At 41.7% G+C, this 18,732-nt stretch overlaps 1 protein-coding gene across 5 annotated transcripts in view; it reads left to right on the forward strand.

Annotated features, from left to right (window-relative positions):
* AGPAT3 (1-acylglycerol-3-phosphate O-acyltransferase 3) overlaps positions 1-16,164 on the forward strand; it is an 83,672-nt gene extending 67,508 nt beyond the window's left edge. For all 5 annotated transcript variants that reach the window (XM_088051453.1, XM_088051450.1, XM_088051451.1 and 2 more), the window contains 8 exons: positions 535-761; positions 5,062-5,231; positions 5,420-5,581; positions 7,028-7,181; positions 7,598-7,700; positions 10,070-10,145; positions 12,252-12,450; positions 13,091-16,164. In XM_088051453.1, the coding sequence (XP_087907579.1) occupies positions 584-761; positions 5,062-5,231; positions 5,420-5,581; positions 7,028-7,181; positions 7,598-7,700; positions 10,070-10,145; positions 12,252-12,450; positions 13,091-13,179 (1,131 nt within the window). In that variant the 5' untranslated portion in view covers positions 535-583 and the 3' untranslated portion in view covers positions 13,180-16,164. The remainder of the gene's footprint in view (positions 1-534; positions 762-5,061; positions 5,232-5,419; positions 5,582-7,027; positions 7,182-7,597; positions 7,701-10,069; positions 10,146-12,251; positions 12,451-13,090) is intronic.
* The last annotated feature ends 2,568 nt before the right edge of the window (positions 16,165-18,732 follow it).

The raw sequence follows: 18,732 nt of genomic DNA on the forward strand, positions 1-18,732 counted from the left end.
ACCTGCTCCAGCATGGGTTTTGGATGTGGGAATACCTGATTTCCATTTCCATGCCTCGGTGTTTGCCAGACTGATGCTGTGTGTGACCAGCCCTGCTCTTTGCAGGGTGAGGCTCCTGTTCCAGTTCAGGACAGCACCCCTAAAGATACAGCTCCTGTCTGCCCACAAGGGCCCTGCTGCTCACTGTGAGTGCAGGGCTCTTCCTCACAGCATTAACTCCCAATTACATGGTATTTGTTTGAAGAGAGGTGTGAGATTAGTCTCTTCAGCAAACAGTAATCTTTCTGATGGGCTGTAAATTGTAAATAATGATTTCTTCCTATTTTGGTCAGGGATTTGAACCATCACCAGTTTATTGTGTGAAGACCTGCATGAGGCAGGCTTGGAGAGTGCAGTATTTATTGGGTTGGGTCCCTCTTGATGAATGAGCCTGGACTGTTTCAGAGCTTTTGATTTGTCCTGTCTCAGAGCTTGTAACTCCACTCTCCATCTGATTCTTTCCTTTGTTGGTTTTCCCTTTTTTCCCTCTTCCAGGACAGTTATTCTGAGTGACGGCCCTTGCACACGCTTCTGAGTGGTTATCATGGGCTTCATTGCCTTCCTGAAGACCCAGTTCATAGTTCACCTCCTCATTGGGTTCGTCTTTGTTGTCAGTGGACTGATCATTAACTTCATTCAACTATGCACGCTGGTCCTCTGGCCCATCAACAAGCAGCTTTATCGCCGAGTAAACTGTCGCCTTGCCTATTCCCTTTGGAGCCGTGAGTATGCTGGGATGGGAGGGGTAGGGCTGGGGAGGGGTTTTTCTTCTTGTTGCTTTTGTTAACCAAAAAAATATGTGTATGTGCATGTATCTGTTTGCACACAGAGACGAGAGAAATGGTAAGTCAGATGTAGATTCTTTCAGAGCAGGTCGAAACAGCCTTTATTTTTTTCTGGAGTGCTGGGAAATTATACAGAAGTCAAGGGTCTGGTGTGTGTTGTCATTCTGTCATTTAAAAAAGTGGGAAGTAAAGCTCCTCTGCACCTTCAGCCTTTTCTGGACTGATAGGAGGTATTTCTGTCTCAATGCCATCTTCAGTCAGTATCAGCACTTGTGCTAAGGGACAATCGTGAGACTGGCTCAGGTACTGAGCATATGAGCAATACTGGTCATGTAGGAGCCCAAGTTTGTTGTATGCGCTGCAGAGGGAGAGGTCTATCTTCAAGTATCTCGTGTAGATGTCTCTGCAGCTGAGCTGTGTGACAAGCTTCAGAATCCCCTTGCACCCTTCAGTGCCCATCTCTGAAGCCAGGGTCTCTTCTTTGAGCAGTTTGTCAGAGTTTTCTTCTTCTGCCCATGGGTCAGCTCTGCACTGAGTGCAGCTTCTTTGTTCTCCTCTTTCAGACCTTTGCAAAACTTCCTCCCTGTTGGTTGCCTTCTTCTTTTCCTCACAGAGCATAACAGAGGGCTGGATTTCTGAAAATATTTAGTGTGTTTAGAAGGCTCCTTAACCCAAATGTCACCTCCTGTTTCAGCAGTGAATCATCTAATCGATTTCCATTCTCTATCCCCTCCCAGCATGCATGGCCACTTACCTTAGTGCTCAGCTCAGCATCCAACTCCCACTTTGGGTAAATGAGTCACCAGAATGAGCACTGAAATTTCAGTTCAGCAGTCCACTGACAGGCACACACATTTAGTAAATCATCGATGTGAAGTATCACCAACAAAAGCTTTCTGAGGTGTCTGGTTCAGTCTCTTTTTAAGCTTGTTGTCCCTGCCTTTGCTGTCCTTTTTGTCCTGCCCACTGAGAAGCACAGGAGAGAGGAAATTAAATAGACTAGCAGGCAAATTGTCAGGAAAAATAGAAGATAACAGAAGAGCTTAGTACAAACTTTAAAAGTATTTTGGTTGGATAAGAGTGGGAAAACATAGGAGTTTTTATTTTTAATTTGCTTGTAAGAATTTCTTTGTGCTTTTTGTAATCTAGAATATCATCTCATGCTGAAAACTATTGCTGTATTAATAGTTAGACTTTTCTGAGGATATGAGCTGCTTATTCCTGTAAAGCTTTAGGCTCAGCCCCTAGTTAGCATTGTGCATGAAAAAAATCACACTTTAAAAATGCTGCTGTCTTATATACTCTAAACACTGGAAATAACCCACACCATTGTTCAAAGAGGTCTGGAGAATCTGAGTAGATAATTGGGTTGTATGTAGGATAACCCCTAGTGTATAACCTGTTATAAATTAACACATTGGGAAATTAAACTCTGAAAATTAATGTAAATGCTATGTGGGATTGCAGAGAGCTGGTGGCCTGTAATGGAAGAGCTGAGAGAATATGCTCTTCAATTGTGATTTATAGCAATTTAGGTAAGTTGGGTTAAATGTACTAGCTCTAGTGTTGCCATTCATAATGAAATATATTTCAGAATGGAGAAGCCTTTTGGCAAAGAACCTGTAAGTTGGTGTTCTGCTCTGGATGCTACGTTTTGCTCACTTTCTCCAAGCTGTTTGTGGTTTTAGGTTGGGGGTCTGTAAGAGAAGCTGGCAGAGGATCAGTGTGCAGGGAGGGATACACAGCTAATCCTGCATGTGGCTCTCTACTGAAAACCAGGCTCTGTTCTTACTGTATCTGAAATACCTAAAGCTCAGCTTCCAAAAGGGACAGAGAGAGACTCTATCCAATGTTCCTGACAGACATCTGGGGAAGGAAGTCTCTCAGGCTCTGGCCTCAACATAAACCCATAAATTCGTGACAGGTAGTCTGTACTTGCAGCTCTCCCACGTCAGCTTCTTTCAGATGAATCACACCCTTGGAGAGCGCGGCGTGTTTGGGTTAGTCCAGTTGCAAAAATAACCTCTCAAATGTTGGTACTTTCAGCTGAGGGATGTGCTGTGCTGTGCCCCTTGTTTGCTTTGTTTCAGGAGGGCTTGTGAGGCTGTAAATGCAGCTGCTTTGGTGTGTGGGAAGCCCAGCTTGTTGCTTATTCCCTGTAGGAACTCTCCTGGGCAGTGCAAGTGTTCCCATTCCTTTATTCAGAAGGATGTTCTTGCTGTAGCATTGGCAGGATCAGTGCCACGCAAAGGAGCTGTAACCCACACAGCGAAAAAAGGAAATGAGCCCACTCCTGGTTATAATTACATCATTTGTCAGCACACTTGTAAAGGACAATCTGTTTCCTCGTGTTAATCCTTTGGCTTGTCAGCCCTCCTCTCTCAGTATGAACTCTGGCAAATCCTCCACTGTTTTAGGGAGAAAGGTGAAAGAAATGTTCTGCAGAAAGTCATCCACACTGGCCTCTGCAGGTTTTTTTTCCTGATTTTGAAGAGGAAGCACAACCAAATTATTATAATTTTTATAAGAAAATGTAGCAGGTCCTGGAGATGTTCCTCCTTGGTACAGTGAACAATGGAAAGGGAAATTTGCGCAGAGTACCACGATGTGTTTGGTACCACTGCTCCATTCTCCTGGCCACCTGCTTGGAAGGTGCTCTGAGGACACTCTTGCTGTCCTCTTTCCCCTTTTACTGAGCCAGGTAACCAGCAAAAGGAAGTGATCACAAAGCATGCAAAGCTGGGAAGCACTGATAGAATCCTGTACCTGGTGTAAAGGAACAATTCTGTCTTTCCTCTGCCGTATTTCCAGTTGACCGGGGTTGAGCTGTCTTGGCCAGCAAGGTGCATAAATTTGTCCTGCTTCCAAATGAGCAAGTGCTGGAAGTGATACAGGGGAATAGCCCCAGTGGGTAAGTGGTCATGAGTGAAAAAAGCAGTGCTAGGTGAGCTCTGTACCCTCAGCAGACCAGAACTGGTTTTCCCCATTATTCACCTAAATATTGTGTTTGCCTTCTCTCTAGCATGGTGCAAGACTGGATCCCAAATTCTTGTTTAGCAGTACAGATAGCTGACCTTGTCTGATCTCACTGATCAGAAACCTTTGTGCAGGAAGGTGCTGCCTTATTTGGAAAAAAAACAGAATCTCCCTGAAAAACCTCCTGGCAGAGCCTGATAGAGGGAACAGAGGGGTAACCCTGCAGGTGTAGTCATGTGGGAAGGGTTGGACTCTTTTTAACTGCCGTATTTGTGTGGCCACATTTTTATTTCATCCATATCTCGTTGAAATGAGAAAATACCAATGACTACAGTTTGCAGGGAAGCAAATCTTCCTACTGGGAGGATGAACTATCCTCATACTTTTTATAGTTGTCCCATGATGCAAGCAATGCCTTCCATCTGCCTCGATGTTCTGAAATGAGGGAAATAAGCTAACCATAGCAACTACAGTCAGTGCATGCTGAATTTAAGTGGAAGGGGGTTTTATGATGAAAAAAGGGGAGGTGGAAAATAAGAAAGGGTAACAAATGCTCAGGGCTGAATAAATACTCCAACTTTGAAGTTGGAGTAAATGGAGGAAAAAGGGATCATTCTTTTGCAGTAAAAGAAAGATAAAATTTACCATTCCTGTATTTGCCCAGGTATTTTGATAAATTAGCTCAATTCTCTGCTGTTTTTAACTCTGTGTTGATGATCATAATGCAGAACAATTAGAGCACTGTGTTGTAATATTAAAATCTATCACAGAAGATCTATGTCACTGCATCCCTTTAAAAGACCTTTATTGGTCTGTTTACCTCCATAAGGCTTGTTTCATGTGGAGTGAAAACATTAGGCTGCATCTATGCATAATTTGTATTCCACCTGGGAGGAACTGTGCTCATTTAGTGGAACAATCAACAGCTCCACTGTCTTTTTTTTCAGGCATAAAAGTCTTTGGGCTTTTTTTCCAGTGGTCGTGAAATTTTGCATTTGTAATGCAATGCCCAAACTTGTTGCTGTTAAAAACTTCCTGAATTATCTATAATGCATATGTCTGGTGCCTTAAATACTGCTTAGGGATGGTTTTGTGGTTTGGTCTGTACCCTTCCAAGCTTTTGTTTCATTTCTGCTTGGGAAGGTGACGGTGTTGGGAGTCAGGAGCGGCTGGGCAGTGAATGGGGCTGAGGATGAAACTCTAAATGCTTTCTGTGAGGGGTCCCCCTAACTCCTCTCTCCAACTTCATCATGTTCGCTAGAGTTGGTAATGCTGCTGGAATGGTGGTCAGGCACAGAATGCACCCTGTTCTCAGACGAGGCCACGGTGAAAACCTTTGGGAAGGAACATGTCATCATCATCCTGAACCACAACTTTGAGATTGACTTCCTGTGCGGCTGGACGATGACGGAGCGCTTTGGAGTGCTGGGGGTACGTGGGCTGTGAGCTTTCCCTTCCTCTGCAGCGTGATAGGTCTGTTCAAAACCCATCTATCAACAGTTCCTTTGCATTTAAGATCCCAGATACAACTCCCATCATCTTAGCTTTAAAGTGTTTAACCTCGTTGCACAAATCAGCAAATGACATTTTTGGATTGTCACTTCTGTTTTTTCTCCAAGAGTTCCAAAGTTCTTGCTAAGAGAGAGCTGCTATATGTGCCCCTAATTGGCTGGACGTGGTACTTCCTCGAGATCGTTTTCTGCAAAAGGAAATGGGAAGAGGACAGAGATACAGTTATTGAGGGATTGAAACGTTTGTCTGATTATCCTGAATATATGTGGGTAAGTGTTGAGTCCCTCCTCTGGTACTGGCTGCTAGAAGTGAAATGGTGACAGACTGCTGCCTGTGGCTTTAAGTGCCAGGAGAAGGTGTGCTCGCTTCCAAGAGTTGTCGGGGAAAAGCCATGCTCTGTTTCAGGGGCTCTTTTGGGATATGCTGCAGACAGCTGCTGTTTGCCTGTTGGTAAGGGAAGTCATTTGGGAAACAGTTCAGAAACTTGAGAATAATTTATAAATCAGGCCTGTGTGACACTAGTGATTCTGTCCAAACTTATTTTTACCCATTTAAAAAGAATACTTACATTTGATTGCTACATCTGTATAACATTTTAGGAGGTAAGCTGAAAAGGCACATCAACAAAAAATCTTTTCTGGACAAGTGAGTGAATTTGACAGCAAAGACCATGGATTTTGATTGAAAGTTACTGTTAGTGTGTCCATTGATCCATGAAATTACAGGTTTCCCAGCAAGTCTCTGAGAACAAATGGGCAAACTTATATATGCTTCTGCAGTTAGATTTTTTTCCTTTCTATTTTAACATTATTTAAAATCAAGGATAAAACATCTGTTTCATTGTATGCAACACTATTAGACTTCACTGCAGCAGCATAGTGGTGTAATCAACCCCTTAACCTTCCTAGAGCTTTGAATGCAAAGATTTTGATAAATTCTCAGTTTTGCTTTTATAGCAGCACATGTAATGTACAGTTATTTGGCTTATAAAACATTAAGAGGCTTTTTATGCATTTTAAGTGAGTTTTCAGTATTATCTGGTACAGCTTGTTAAAATGAATAGTGAAGCATTAAGCCTTAACCAGAACATTGTGAATGCATTGTAATTTTCTACCATTACAAAGATAGAAAAAGTAAGAATCTGGAGAATGTATTTTAAGCTACTTAATTGCTTGACTATATAGATATGAATTGTATTGAATATATCTTCCTGATTAGTGTGGGGAAGAAAAGAAAAAACAGAAAAATCCTACCAATTAGAAAATCTCAAGACTGAACTTGAGCTTCAGATCTATACATTTTAATGATTCTACAACTGAGAACCAAGGACTAGTCTCTAGGGAAAACAACTAGAAAATATAAGTGCAAAATGTAGTTAGCATTGATTATTTAAATCAAGAATTCCTGCTTGGTAATTGAAATCATGATTAAAATTGACTTGAGCAAATCAATTTCCTACTTTCTGTGCATTCTAAATGTCACAATTAGGGCTGTCTTTTTGTCACCTTAAATTTGGGATGAGTGTTGTTAAATGTAAAGGTAATGGTAAATGAGTTGGGGATTAGTGCTTATGCCTAATACTTGGTGAAGAGATGGGACAATTGAAGTGTGTGCACATGTATGTTTATCTTGGAAAAATTTTCAGTATACTGCTGGCTTTCTTTTGATATCTCAGGATAACCTTGGGTTTTTTTTTTTGCTTTTGTCTTGCACAGTTTCTGCTGTACTGTGAAGGAACTCGTTTCACAGAGACCAAGCACCGCATCAGTATGGAAGTAGCTGAATCCAAGGGGTTGCCTAAACTGAAATACCACCTGTTGCCCAGAACCAAAGGTTTCACCACTGCTGTCCAGTGTCTCAGGGGAACAGGTACTGCCAAGCCTTGCAGCACTTGTAATGTGTTATTCAGCACACTGTGTAGCACAGCATAGTCTGTTCTGTTCATTACAATTAGTGAGCTGGCAGTAATGAGGATCCAGTGTGTCAGCTGGTAATTTGTAAATTACCACAGAACTGTCAGATCCAAATCTTAAAAAATACTAAAAACCTTTTTATGTTGCTTAGTTGATCAAGTCATCTGGTGTTTTACAGAGCTGCAAGTGTTGGGGGGGGCTGGTACAGATAGCTGTGATGTGTAAACACAAAATAGTGAGGGACTCTGACATCATTAATGCAAGACTTGCACAAGGCTCTGTTGCTGTCTCAAGAAAGGATGCCAGAAGGTGCTTGTTGGAACTGCTACTGTAACAGCCCTGTTTTCTTTTTTCTTTTTTTTTCCTTAACAGTTTCAGCAGTGTATGATGTAACACTAAATTTCAGAGGAAACAAGAACCCATCTTTATTAGGAATTCTTTATGGAAAGAAATATGAAGCAGATATGTGTGTAAGGTGAGCATATACTGATAAAGGTGAGCCATAAGAAGCATACTTTGGCACATTGGAGTGTATTCAGATTTTAGAGCGTAATTTCCTTTCCTGTAGTCCACTCAACTTCTCCTTATCCTTCAGCTTCAGTGGTCACTTGTAGGAAATAGCTCTTTTACATGCCAGTTTCTCTCCCTCGCTCACATGGTTTGATCAGCAGATTAAAAATTAAAAAATGCTGAAGTTCTGACATTGTATGAATGAGGTGGGACATTGCTCACATTCCTCACTGTTCCTTTGCCTCAAGGAGTAGCTGCTAACACCTCACCCCATCCAGCACATACACATTTGCATGCACACCTGCTCCTTCTCTTTCTTGCTTTCTCCTTGCTGCCTTCTGCTTCAAAGGCTTCCTTGTGATCATAAAAATGGTCAATCCTGTTGAATTTCTTCTTTTCCCTTTTATGTTTTGACCTGAGACATGACCTGGTTATTCTTTCCACAGTTCTTTGGACAGTTTGCTTCTATTTCTCTGGGGGCTTCACCCACTCTTTGGAAAACATTGATGTATTCTGATGATGAAGTTGATGCTTGGTTTTTAAAAGTTTAAAAAAAAAAAAGCCTTTCTCCTTCCCTCCCCACACCCTTCCCATCTGGCTTTGGGTCTGTGTGTTGCTGCAATATCTACAACGTTTTAGTCTCTTAGCTGAAAAGATTACTGTGGAGCTGTCCGTGGAGAGGTGGAGTTGCTCACCTGCAAGGGGTTTCATTTTCACTGTTTACACTTGCCAAACATTCTTGATGAGGAAAGTGAGCAGACAATTTGGCAGCCAGCAAAACAGCTGGTCAGGCAGTTCCACCTGTAATTCCACACTGATGGCACATGCACGTGGGATATGTAACTGGATCTGAGGTGCACATGCATGGATGCACATCTGTATAATTATTAATTATACACTGAACTGTGGCAGCCTTCAGTTAAATATCCTTTTTTGCTCATGGAGATGCAATTTTATTTTACTTCTTGGAGGGATAATGGGGAGAAATGTAGTTTTCAATAGTGTTAGAAGAGGTTCAGGTTCGAAAAATTCTGTTGAGGATGATGTTGCCAGGTAAAATTATTAATTGTACCCTACAAATGGCTGTGTTTAGATAGTTTTGATTTAAAATATGTTTGTGGATGGAATGAATATTCTCAAGGTGCTTTTCTACATTTTTTTCTCTGTTTTGGGGAAGAAGCTATGAGAGTAAGGAGACTATTTTTACAGATATTTTTGCTGAAAATGGAGCATGTCCTTATTGTGCCAACAGACTTAATGTAGCTCAGAGAAGGGAAACGCATAAGCTCTTGTTCTTGGTATATGCAGATGTAGTTACCTGTGCAGAGGTAAGCAGCTTACCTCTGCAGTAGATCCAGTCTTTATCCCCACTGACTCCAGAGGAAATAATCAGGAAATCATCAAATGTTATTGCTGTGAGTCCCCTCTAGTGGTGACAGCAGCGCCATGGCAACTTCACCAGAAAGCTTCCAGCAAATGACTTCTCACTGAGCTTCTACTGAGCATTATTTACGTGAATTGAGCAGTGTCTCTTGTTAGAGCTCATGTAAGTAAATCTGCCAGATCTGGTGTTCAGTTGGCTTACGGGCTGCCAAAATCGTTGGAAATGCGTTAGAACATATTCACAGAGTCATAGAGGGGTCTGAGTTGGAAAGGTCTCAGATAATAAAAGAATGCAGGAGGATGTTTGGCTCTTCACCACTACAGAGTGGCTCTGACAAGGGACCTGTTCTCAGTGAGGTCAGGTCATGGGTTGGTAGTGGGCATAATTGTCACACACCCCCAGAACTGTGTGCCTCAGTCTGAGGGGCTGCAAAGAGGGGCAAGTGCAGTCACTGCAGGTGTTTTCCTTAGAGATGGTTCTAAATCAAATGTTTAGTTGCCTCTCTCATTACTTCCAAAATAGGGTTTTCACTACCAAAATGTAACAAACAATTATCCTTGGGTTTTCTGCTTGCTTGTGTTTTCCCTGCTCCGAGTGCCTCCTTCTGAGCTCACTGGGAATCAGCCAGTGGTAGATCTGGTGAAGGAGGAATAGTGTTTCAGTGGGAAATGTATCTTTTACTGATGTGCTCTGAAACTGACAGGAGCTGGTACAGTTTCTTCTGTCTTAAATAGCATCCAGTTCCCAACCTAAAACCTCAGATTCTTAAGTCCCAGTTCTCTGTGTTTAAGACCTCTGCCATCAGTGACAGTGTTGTTTGTGATTTACACCCTTCAGTGAGTGGAAGATATTCCCTAGCAGAGGGATAAAATCAAATAACTGGATTTTCCTTTAATTATTTTTTTTTTTGTTTTTCTTCTTTCCATTTTTTAATCTCTTTATTAAACTAGGAGATTTCCTCTGGAAGATATCCCTCAAGATGAAAAGGAAGCTGCAAATTGGCTTCATAAGCTTTACCAGGAAAAGGTAAATAGCTTTGCTTTCTTGCCTGTCTTTTCTTGCACAGGGGAGTGTATTAAGGCAGTGAGTAATACACACTCTTGCACTGAATGGAGAGGATGTTATGTATAACTAAGCAGCCATCCCTCAAAATGCTTGAAGGAGCAGGACAGAGGAGCCCCTTGGCAGCAGAGGGCTGGGTAGTGAGGTCTCAAATTACCGGGAAGCACAATGGAATTTAGAGATATGCCTGAGCTGTGGAAGACTAATAGCAATCCACTGTCTTTTTACATTTTTCAGCACTTGGATCTCTGTCATGCATTTCTAAAAGCTCCATTTTCCCTGTGGGTGTTTTTAGGCACTCAAGAAGAGTGATAACTGTCTGTCAGAGAGAGCTGGTCCCAGCTTTCAGCTGCAATTGTTCTTTGCTTTCATTTTTCTTCCACTGTCACTTTCCTTCTGCCTCCTGGTAATACTTCTGCAGTGGTGTGTGACATGGGACAGACAGTCCCTGGGATGTGCTGCCAGGGACTGATAAAGCACATGCCCAGCGTGCCTTCAGAGGGCTCCCAGCTTTCCCTTGTGTCATTTCTTTTTCTAACCTTAGATGATTGTTTTCTCAACCACAGATTTAACACTTCTGTGGGGAGTAGCAGAGAGCTGTAATTGTTGTCCAGCCCTAAGTAGTGGATTATTGAACTTGAAAAGTGTATTTTGATTTCTATGCTGCTTATCTTTGTGGGGAGACAGCAGAGCACAGAAAGTTTAAGTATACTGGGCTTTCCCCAGCTATGATGACCTGTGCTGCAGCATTGCCAGGCTTATGCTCAGCCTCTAGATACAGCAAATTGTTCTGAGTTTCACTATATTTATTTCAACCTAATTTATTTGACTATCTGAGCTCTGATTCAGTTAAGGAGAGGGGTTATCTTACAAAGAACAGTAGCTCATCATCTTCTACCCCTACCTTCCCTTAGCAGGTCTATAGAACCAAAGAGTCTTTGAGGTAGAAAAAGGTTTCTAAGAATGTAGAGACCAACCATCAGCCCAGCACCACCACCATTTCACCACTAAACCATGTCCTCAAGTGCCAGATCCATTTTTTGAACACTTCCAGGGATGATGACTTCACCAGTTCCCTGGACAGTCTTATTGCTTTCATTGCAAAGCAATGAAAGGTTTTTTTTTTCCCTAATGTCCAATCTAACCCTGTCCTGATGCAATGTGACACCATTTCCTATCATCTCTCCTGATGTTGGCTGTACCTCTGTTCAACTTAATTTTGAGATGTTGACAAGGAGGTATTGCTTATGGACATGGGTGTTATACATATTGATCATACAGTGTTAGCAATACTTTGTAACTGGAATCCTCTCATTCCATTTATTGCAATGACTTTGTAACTGGAATCCTCTTCCTGCACAAAGGATGTGTCCTCAAAGGGCTGTTATTGGCAAGGAATGCCTTGCACTTCTCAGCCATTTGTAAAGGAAATTAAAAAAAATAAGAAATAAAAAAAAGAAGCACCAGAGATTTGACCCATACTTGGTAAAGGCTTGGAAACCTTAAAGAATCTTGCAGACTGAGGGAAGGTGGTGGGCACACCTTGTTCCTTTGAGTGGTGTGTTCCAGCATTGCACCTCTGCAGGCTGAGCTTGGGGTGCAGTGGCTCAGTTGCAGTGGGGGGATTAAGGCTGGTGTGGTGCTGTCTCTGCTCTCAGCTCATGTCTTGACCTTCCCTCCTGGCTCTCCATACAGCATTTTTGTGCTGTGCTGAATCATGCTGACCTTTCTGGAAGGAAAAGCTAAGAGGGCTGGTAGTGTCTGAAGTGGTCTCTGACCTGAAGCTGCCCTAAATTCCTAAGCAATTAACAGGCAAGAGGAAGGTATTTGGTAGTGGAGAGGACAATAAGGTTTCTTGTTTTGAGGGTGCTAAAATTGCCTTCAAAAGGCTTAAAGGTCACTTGGATGGTCAACAGAAATGCACAAATAAGTGGCAGTAGATGGAATTGGATGCTGTGCACTCTTGATGAGTTTGTAGCACAGATACTGTCCCTGGTGTTGTCCTGGAGCTGACTAATCTTGGGCTGCTCGGTGCAAACATGAACCAGTTTTCTTTTCTCTTTCCCCCAGGATGCTTTGCAAGAGATGTATAATCAGGAAGGTGTATTTCCTGGCAAGCAGTTTAAACCTCCTAGGAGACCATGGACTCTCCTAAACTTTCTTTTTTGGGCCACAGTTCTCCTCTCTCCTCTCTTCACATTTGGCTTTGGAGTTTTTGCAAGTGGATCACCTCTCCTTATCCTTGCATTCCTGGGACTTGTAGGAGCAGGTAATAAAAGCAGAGAAGATGCCAAGCCCAGCCTTTACCTCCAATAAGTTCTGTGTATTAATTAATGAGAATGGGGCTTGCAGGAAAATGTTTGGAGCTCACTCATTAGTCTTTCTATTGTACAGCATTTTTATTGTTTCAAAAGCTTTAATCTGGGCAAATTTGCCTTCGTATCTTAAACAAAAGCTGTAGTAGTAGCAGGTGAGTCTTGTAGCCCATTGTTATGATGCCTGAAGAAAAAATACTTGTACTGGATAATTTGTGAATTAAAAAAGAACCCAAACAAAACCACCACCACAAACAAAAAATACATAAACACCACCAAATTTCCCCCCCCTACCCCTTCAACAAGAAAATCCTAACAATGAAGGAAGGGGAAGTAGAGGGAGAGGATATGCTTCAGTGTTCATGATACATGTCCTGTTAACCAAGAGAAGCAGTAATTATATTTTTAAATCTAGATTGTCCCTCTCTTTGAGTGTCATTTTTCCTGTGATCCCTGTGCAGCCTTGTACAGTGCACTGTTGGTCACTGCTGACTTGGGGATTGGGTTAACTCACGTGTTGTGTGTTTACATGTAACTTCTTAGGTGCTTGGACTGGTTTTAATGTGCCTCTCATTTCTCTGTTGTATTTTAAAGCTTCCTTTGGAGTTCGTAGACTGATAGGAGTAACTGAAATAGAAAAAGGCTCCAGCTATGGCAACCAGGAATTCAAGAAAAAGGAATAACTGATGGCTGCAGTTCAGCACATATAACCAGACTATGGTATCCGATTAACTTCAGTTAAAAAACAACAACAAACACTTAGAAACTATCTTTTTCTTAATAACTGATGACTAATATTAATGAATAAAACTTGAGCCAAGAATGAAGATGTTGGAGGCATCGGCTGAAGAGAATGCACCAACCTTCTGCCTGATCAAGGATTCCTGTAGTCAAGCTGTGGGAGAAAATCTGGGGTGGGGTGGAAGAAGAAACTAATTTTTCTTGCTTTGTTGGGGGACTTGGGATGGGGGAGAAAAGAGGGCATTGGCCATGGCCACATGTAACTTCAGATGACTGAAAACACTGGTTTCTGTCAAGAGCACTACACTCACTTTTACAACAGGAGCCATTGAATGTTTCCTCTTGCTAAAGCCAATGTAACGTTTATTGATTTCCAGCTTCTCTTACTAATGAGCCAGGAAAAAACACCCTCCTTAAATGAATTGACAGGTGTTCATTGGGTTAGAGTGTTTTTGGCTATGTTGTCATGACTACAGATGAAATCCTGTTTGTATGTTACACTGACACTTTTTATTTTCAGGTAACATCTTAAGACTTCTGTAATGCAGGAGAAGGAATACTGGAGTTTGGAAGCAGCATGTTATCCATCAGCACATCCCATAGAGCAGATCCAATAGGATAAAATTCTCATCCTATCTCCTGCTAACTGCTCAAGGCTGTTTAATTTCAAAATATTACTTCAGTCTTGAGTGCTGTTTGCCCTGTTTCACATCAAACATGTTCCATAATTTTGGATCTGTTTGGGTTTTTTGAATTAGTGGTTGACTGTGGGATTTAGAGTTTAGCAAAGAAGGAAATTTTTTCAATTCTCCTTTTATTTCTGTTTGCATCTCTCATTACCAAAGTCCAGTTCAGCCAACCTCTCTCAGTAAACTGGGAGGCAGCACTAGAAATCAGCACAATAGTTTTCAAAATGTCTTCTTTTGCAAAATAATGTGAAAAAGAGAGGTCTGTAGCAGTCAGATTTTGAATGCTGGCATCTCTTGAACTTCTAATGAGAGTTTCAGCATGGACTCAGATGGGGCCAGGACCTTACCCTGTGTGTGTCAGGACAGGGTGTGCTGCTCTTTTGACTTGACATGCTTTAGATGTTCATGTGAAGTTTTTTTGCAAGGTGAATTGTGCTGTTAAAGCATTAGAAAGAGTATAAGGTCTCTTCAGGGATTTTAAGTATCTTTAGTTTTGCTTGTTGACATTTTGGTCTTTTTCACTGAAAATTAGAGCACAGAATCATGTCTGTACCTGCCTCTTTTTTTTCCTTTCTTTTTCTTCCTTTTCTCTCCCTTTTTTATGAACGCACATTCAGAGATTCAGAGATTTCTGTAGGTTGCTGCTGTATGCATAGCTGGAGAATTATTTGCAAACGGATGGTAACTATACCTGTGTGTTCAAGTCTGAAGGTCACAATCTGCATTTTGCTGCTCGCAGAAGTGGGTGAAATGAGTTGCAGATCTGAGCTGAGGGCAGAAGCTAACCCTCAGGGTCGGTATCTTTAACCCAGCTGCCACTAGAATATTTATCTCACTTTTGTAAAGAGCAGATTTTATCAAAGCACTGGTTGTTGTTTTCATCTTTGCTCCAGTAACCAAGATAAGAGAGTAATAATTTACCTTCTTTCCAAATTTGCTCTTGACTGTTGGAATGTAACCTCTTCTCCCACAGGTTTTTCTGTTTTCAAACACTGGAAGAGCAATTTTGTAACTTAGAAAAATATTTTACTTGGGGTCATTAATCACTTGTTCTGTCATGCACTTGATTTTTATTTGTGGTCTTTTCAACAAGAGCATTTGAAGGATGACCTGAGTTCTGTCTGTCTCCTGTTAGACTCCACCTCGCTGAATCCTTGTACCCAGACCCCCAACGTTAGTGTGTCATCTTTGTCCCCTCAATAAAACTTCCCTAAGAGAGGGGCTGCAAATCTGTTGCAAATGTTAGTGGAATTTGAAATGTGCTTTGGGAACTGAGGAGAGCAGAGCCTAGCCATAACTCTGTTTTCCTTGCTGCGTGTTTTTATACTTTGTCTTCAAATACAGTCAGACATCCAAATGCTGATAAAGTTAACTCTGGCTTTTCCCTGTTTTTAACCAGAGGACTGAGAACAGTGGGGCGGGTTCTTTTTTTTTGTTGTTGTTCTTTTTTTTTTCTTAAGTAATTCAGTAATGGGTATAATTCTTGCTTCCTAGAAAGATGTTAAAAATGCTGTATACTTGCTTCCTGAAGATGATAATGAGTATATATAAGTTGTACTGGCTTAGCAGAAGAGGCTTGCAGAGCAGGCTGACCATTGACTATGTTTTATACTTACATTTTGAGCAGTATATTAATGGGCATGACAAGAATTTCACAAAATAAATCCCTTCTTAAAGCTGAGAAGAGGGGAGCTGCTTAGAGAAGAAAGGAATTAATAGCCTTTCTCTTTACAGGATCCTTTTCTCCTCTTAGTGCATGTAACTCCCTATTCAGGATCATGGGATTAGTGCATGTACATCAAGGGGAGAATAATCAACTTTTCATATTTTCTTATCATAACTTATTGGTCATGCTTTCTTTTTGAAAATATAATAAATACATCATCAGATACTTAAAATTTCGCTCTTCTGAACAGACATATCAGTAACCACTTGAAAAACTGAAACCTACAGCAGTGCACAAAACAGTACAAAACCAACACAAATCTCTTAATTTTGAGTTTTATCTCTCAAATAGGGGTTTTTATACACACGCGCGCACACGTACACGGAGTATGTATAAATTAAAATGACTGGAAATAGCTGAAGTTAATGTCACTAATGAAGATTAGCAAGTGGATTGGATTGGAAAAGTGAGCATAGATTTTATATCTTATTTTCTTCTGGTTTAATAGAGCATAGCTTGTATATTTGACTACCGAGCCCTTTAAGAGCAATAATAAACAAAAATATATCATGTTTTTTGTCTTTTGCTTTTCAACTGTGCTAGGTTTAATAAACTTAAAGCTATGGGAGTGTTTCTTCCTTCCACCTTTCAGAATTTTCATTTACTGCTTATTTGTTTGGAGTAAATAGTTTTTCAGTATGGACTTGCAAGCTGACTGCTATGGAGTTCAGCATTGACTCTGAAGAGGAGTGGTTCTCAGACTGACATGGACAGATATAGATGTGTGCTCTTGGCCTTGGCAGCACTTGTCATTGTCACCAACAGCAATGTTGCTGCTCTCCAAGTGGGATTTGCAGTTCCAAGGTAGCATCATGTTGACCTACATCTGATAACCTGTTGAGATAGCTCAGGGACTACTGGCCATGTGGCACCTCTGAGTTAGGAAGGCACAAAGAGCCGATGCTAAAGAAGGATGTGGTACCCGAAGGGCTTGGTTCAGTAGGATTACAGTTCTCTCTTGCTCATTGTGGGCTGAATGTGCTCTTGCAATTGACTTTGCATCACTGAGCAAAATATGTCTCTGGCACAAAGAGCATGGGTAATGTTCCTTTGTTCTGCTTTCACTTATCTCGAAGGGCTCTACACTTAATTACTGACCAATGAATCTGACTGCTGCCTGTGTCCTAATTGCCTGGTATTCACAGGAAAAGTGAGTGTGTCTGCTCACTTCCACGTGGTACCTCTTGTCTCCATCACCCATGTCTGTATATCTGCTCACCTGTATCTTCTGCAGATGGTTTGGTTACAACCTCTTAGCAGGAACTCGGAGCTTTCCAGTTCAACCAGTCCTACAGCAGTTGTCTCTTGTGGCTGGGGTTTTGTCTTCCTGAATTTTGGCGCTGGTTGACAGCTCTAGGTCTGAAGTGACAGGGTTGTGTTTCTGCTACGTGATAATGCAACTTTGCTGCTTCAAAGCAAAACTTCTAGCAGGGAAGAGAAGACCTTCCCAGGCCTATTCACACAGGCCCTCCCTATCTGGCAACAGGTTCCTCTGGTGAAAGGGAGTTGGGACAAGATTTTTATTAAGACCTGGAATAATGAGAAAGCAAGGGAGTCACTGTCCATCAGATATTTGCTGAAAGTACTGTTTCTGTCTTGGGACTACCCCAAGACCTGGTTTTGCTTCATGTACCTTTTGAAGAAATGTGGAGTTGGAGGCTTTTAATAATGCTGACTTCACGCTACACAGAGTGTTTCAGGTTGAAGACATACAGTCTGATTTTTTTTGGCATCTTGGAGAAGTATTTGCTAAGAAGTCTAAAGCCAGGCTTGGGCTGACCTCACCAAAGTGTTTTATGCAGATGCTGGAGGCCAACACAGATCAAAGTGAAGAATCCATTCCTTGATCTCCTTTAAAGATGGGATGCAGCAGGATAGCTCACGGCATCTCCTGGATGCTAAGCGCTTCTGTCCCCTGGTGTGAAAGTTCTGATCCCCAGCAGGTGATAGCTCCACGTTCTGCTGTGTGCCCACACAAAGAAGCTCATCCCTGCAATGGGAATGCTGAATTTGTACTCCCACCCAGTGTATCACAGCTGCTTGAACCTTCTGATCATAACAGGCCGCTCCAGAGCTGCTGGTGCTGACTGAAGCTGGGATTTGAAGCAGGTGACAGCTGTGCTGGGAGCTGTGAGGGAGAAGGAACACTGCAAGGTGCATCGCTGGGAGGAGCAGGAACACTGACTGACCAAATTGTTTTTCCGAGAAAACTGAGTGATCACCAGGAGCTTTGCAAAGCAGAGACAACTATGTGAGAGGCAAGCTCTGACTGTAATGTGGATGTGAGACGTCCCTGTGACAACTTACAAAATAACCCTTGCCACGTTCATGTGATATGGGTCAGAATTCCTCTTAAGGGCTTGTTTCAGGTGGGGGCTCTCATTCTGACCTGTTTGTCTTTAAGGCTGGTTTATCTGTCTCTGCAGCAAGATGCTTGCAGGCTGTTGATTGTGTGTTATTTACCTGCTGTGGTTTGGAGTGACAACATTCTGGAAGTCAGCATTACAGGGTCTGTGCCAAGTGTGTTAGCCACCAGAAAAAGTCATGAAAATATTTCATACTTCAGAATTGGGAAGACATGGGATTGGCATCTAAGACAAACATGTTTTTCTGATCCTTGACCTCTCTAGGCTCTTAGAAAGCTGCCTGTATTTCTTAAAATGTTACACCTGTAGTTACCAGCCACCATTCAGTTTTTGAGATTGTAAAGAAGAAGGATTATTTGTGCACATTCATTGTTGAGACCACTTGAGTGCAGATAGTCTAGTTCTAAAAACCACTAGCAAAAGCAGCATTTTATCTTTCCAGGAGAAAAATGTATTTTAAAATTAGACACTTCAGCAACAATCAGAATATAATAATACTTTTAAAATTTAAATTAGAAGTATTCCTTAGTGTGGGAGCTACCACTACCAATTTTCAGTCTTACACAACTTTTTTCATTTTGGCCAGCGTGCATTCTTAAGGAAAACACAATGAGTTACTAATTACTGAAATACAATTTGCGAAGGAAGGGAGAGTAGGTAGCAGAGCCTAATCAGGAATTAAATTTTACTCCCCGAGGCATGAGTGGGTTCTGT

This window comes from Pseudopodoces humilis, chromosome 2 (genome assembly GCF_049639895.1).
Source record: "Pseudopodoces humilis isolate 2021_Gansu_Grassland_sample_001 chromosome 2, ASM4963989v1, whole genome shotgun sequence".
Classification (NCBI taxonomy): domain Eukaryota; kingdom Metazoa; phylum Chordata; class Aves; order Passeriformes; family Paridae; genus Pseudopodoces; species Pseudopodoces humilis.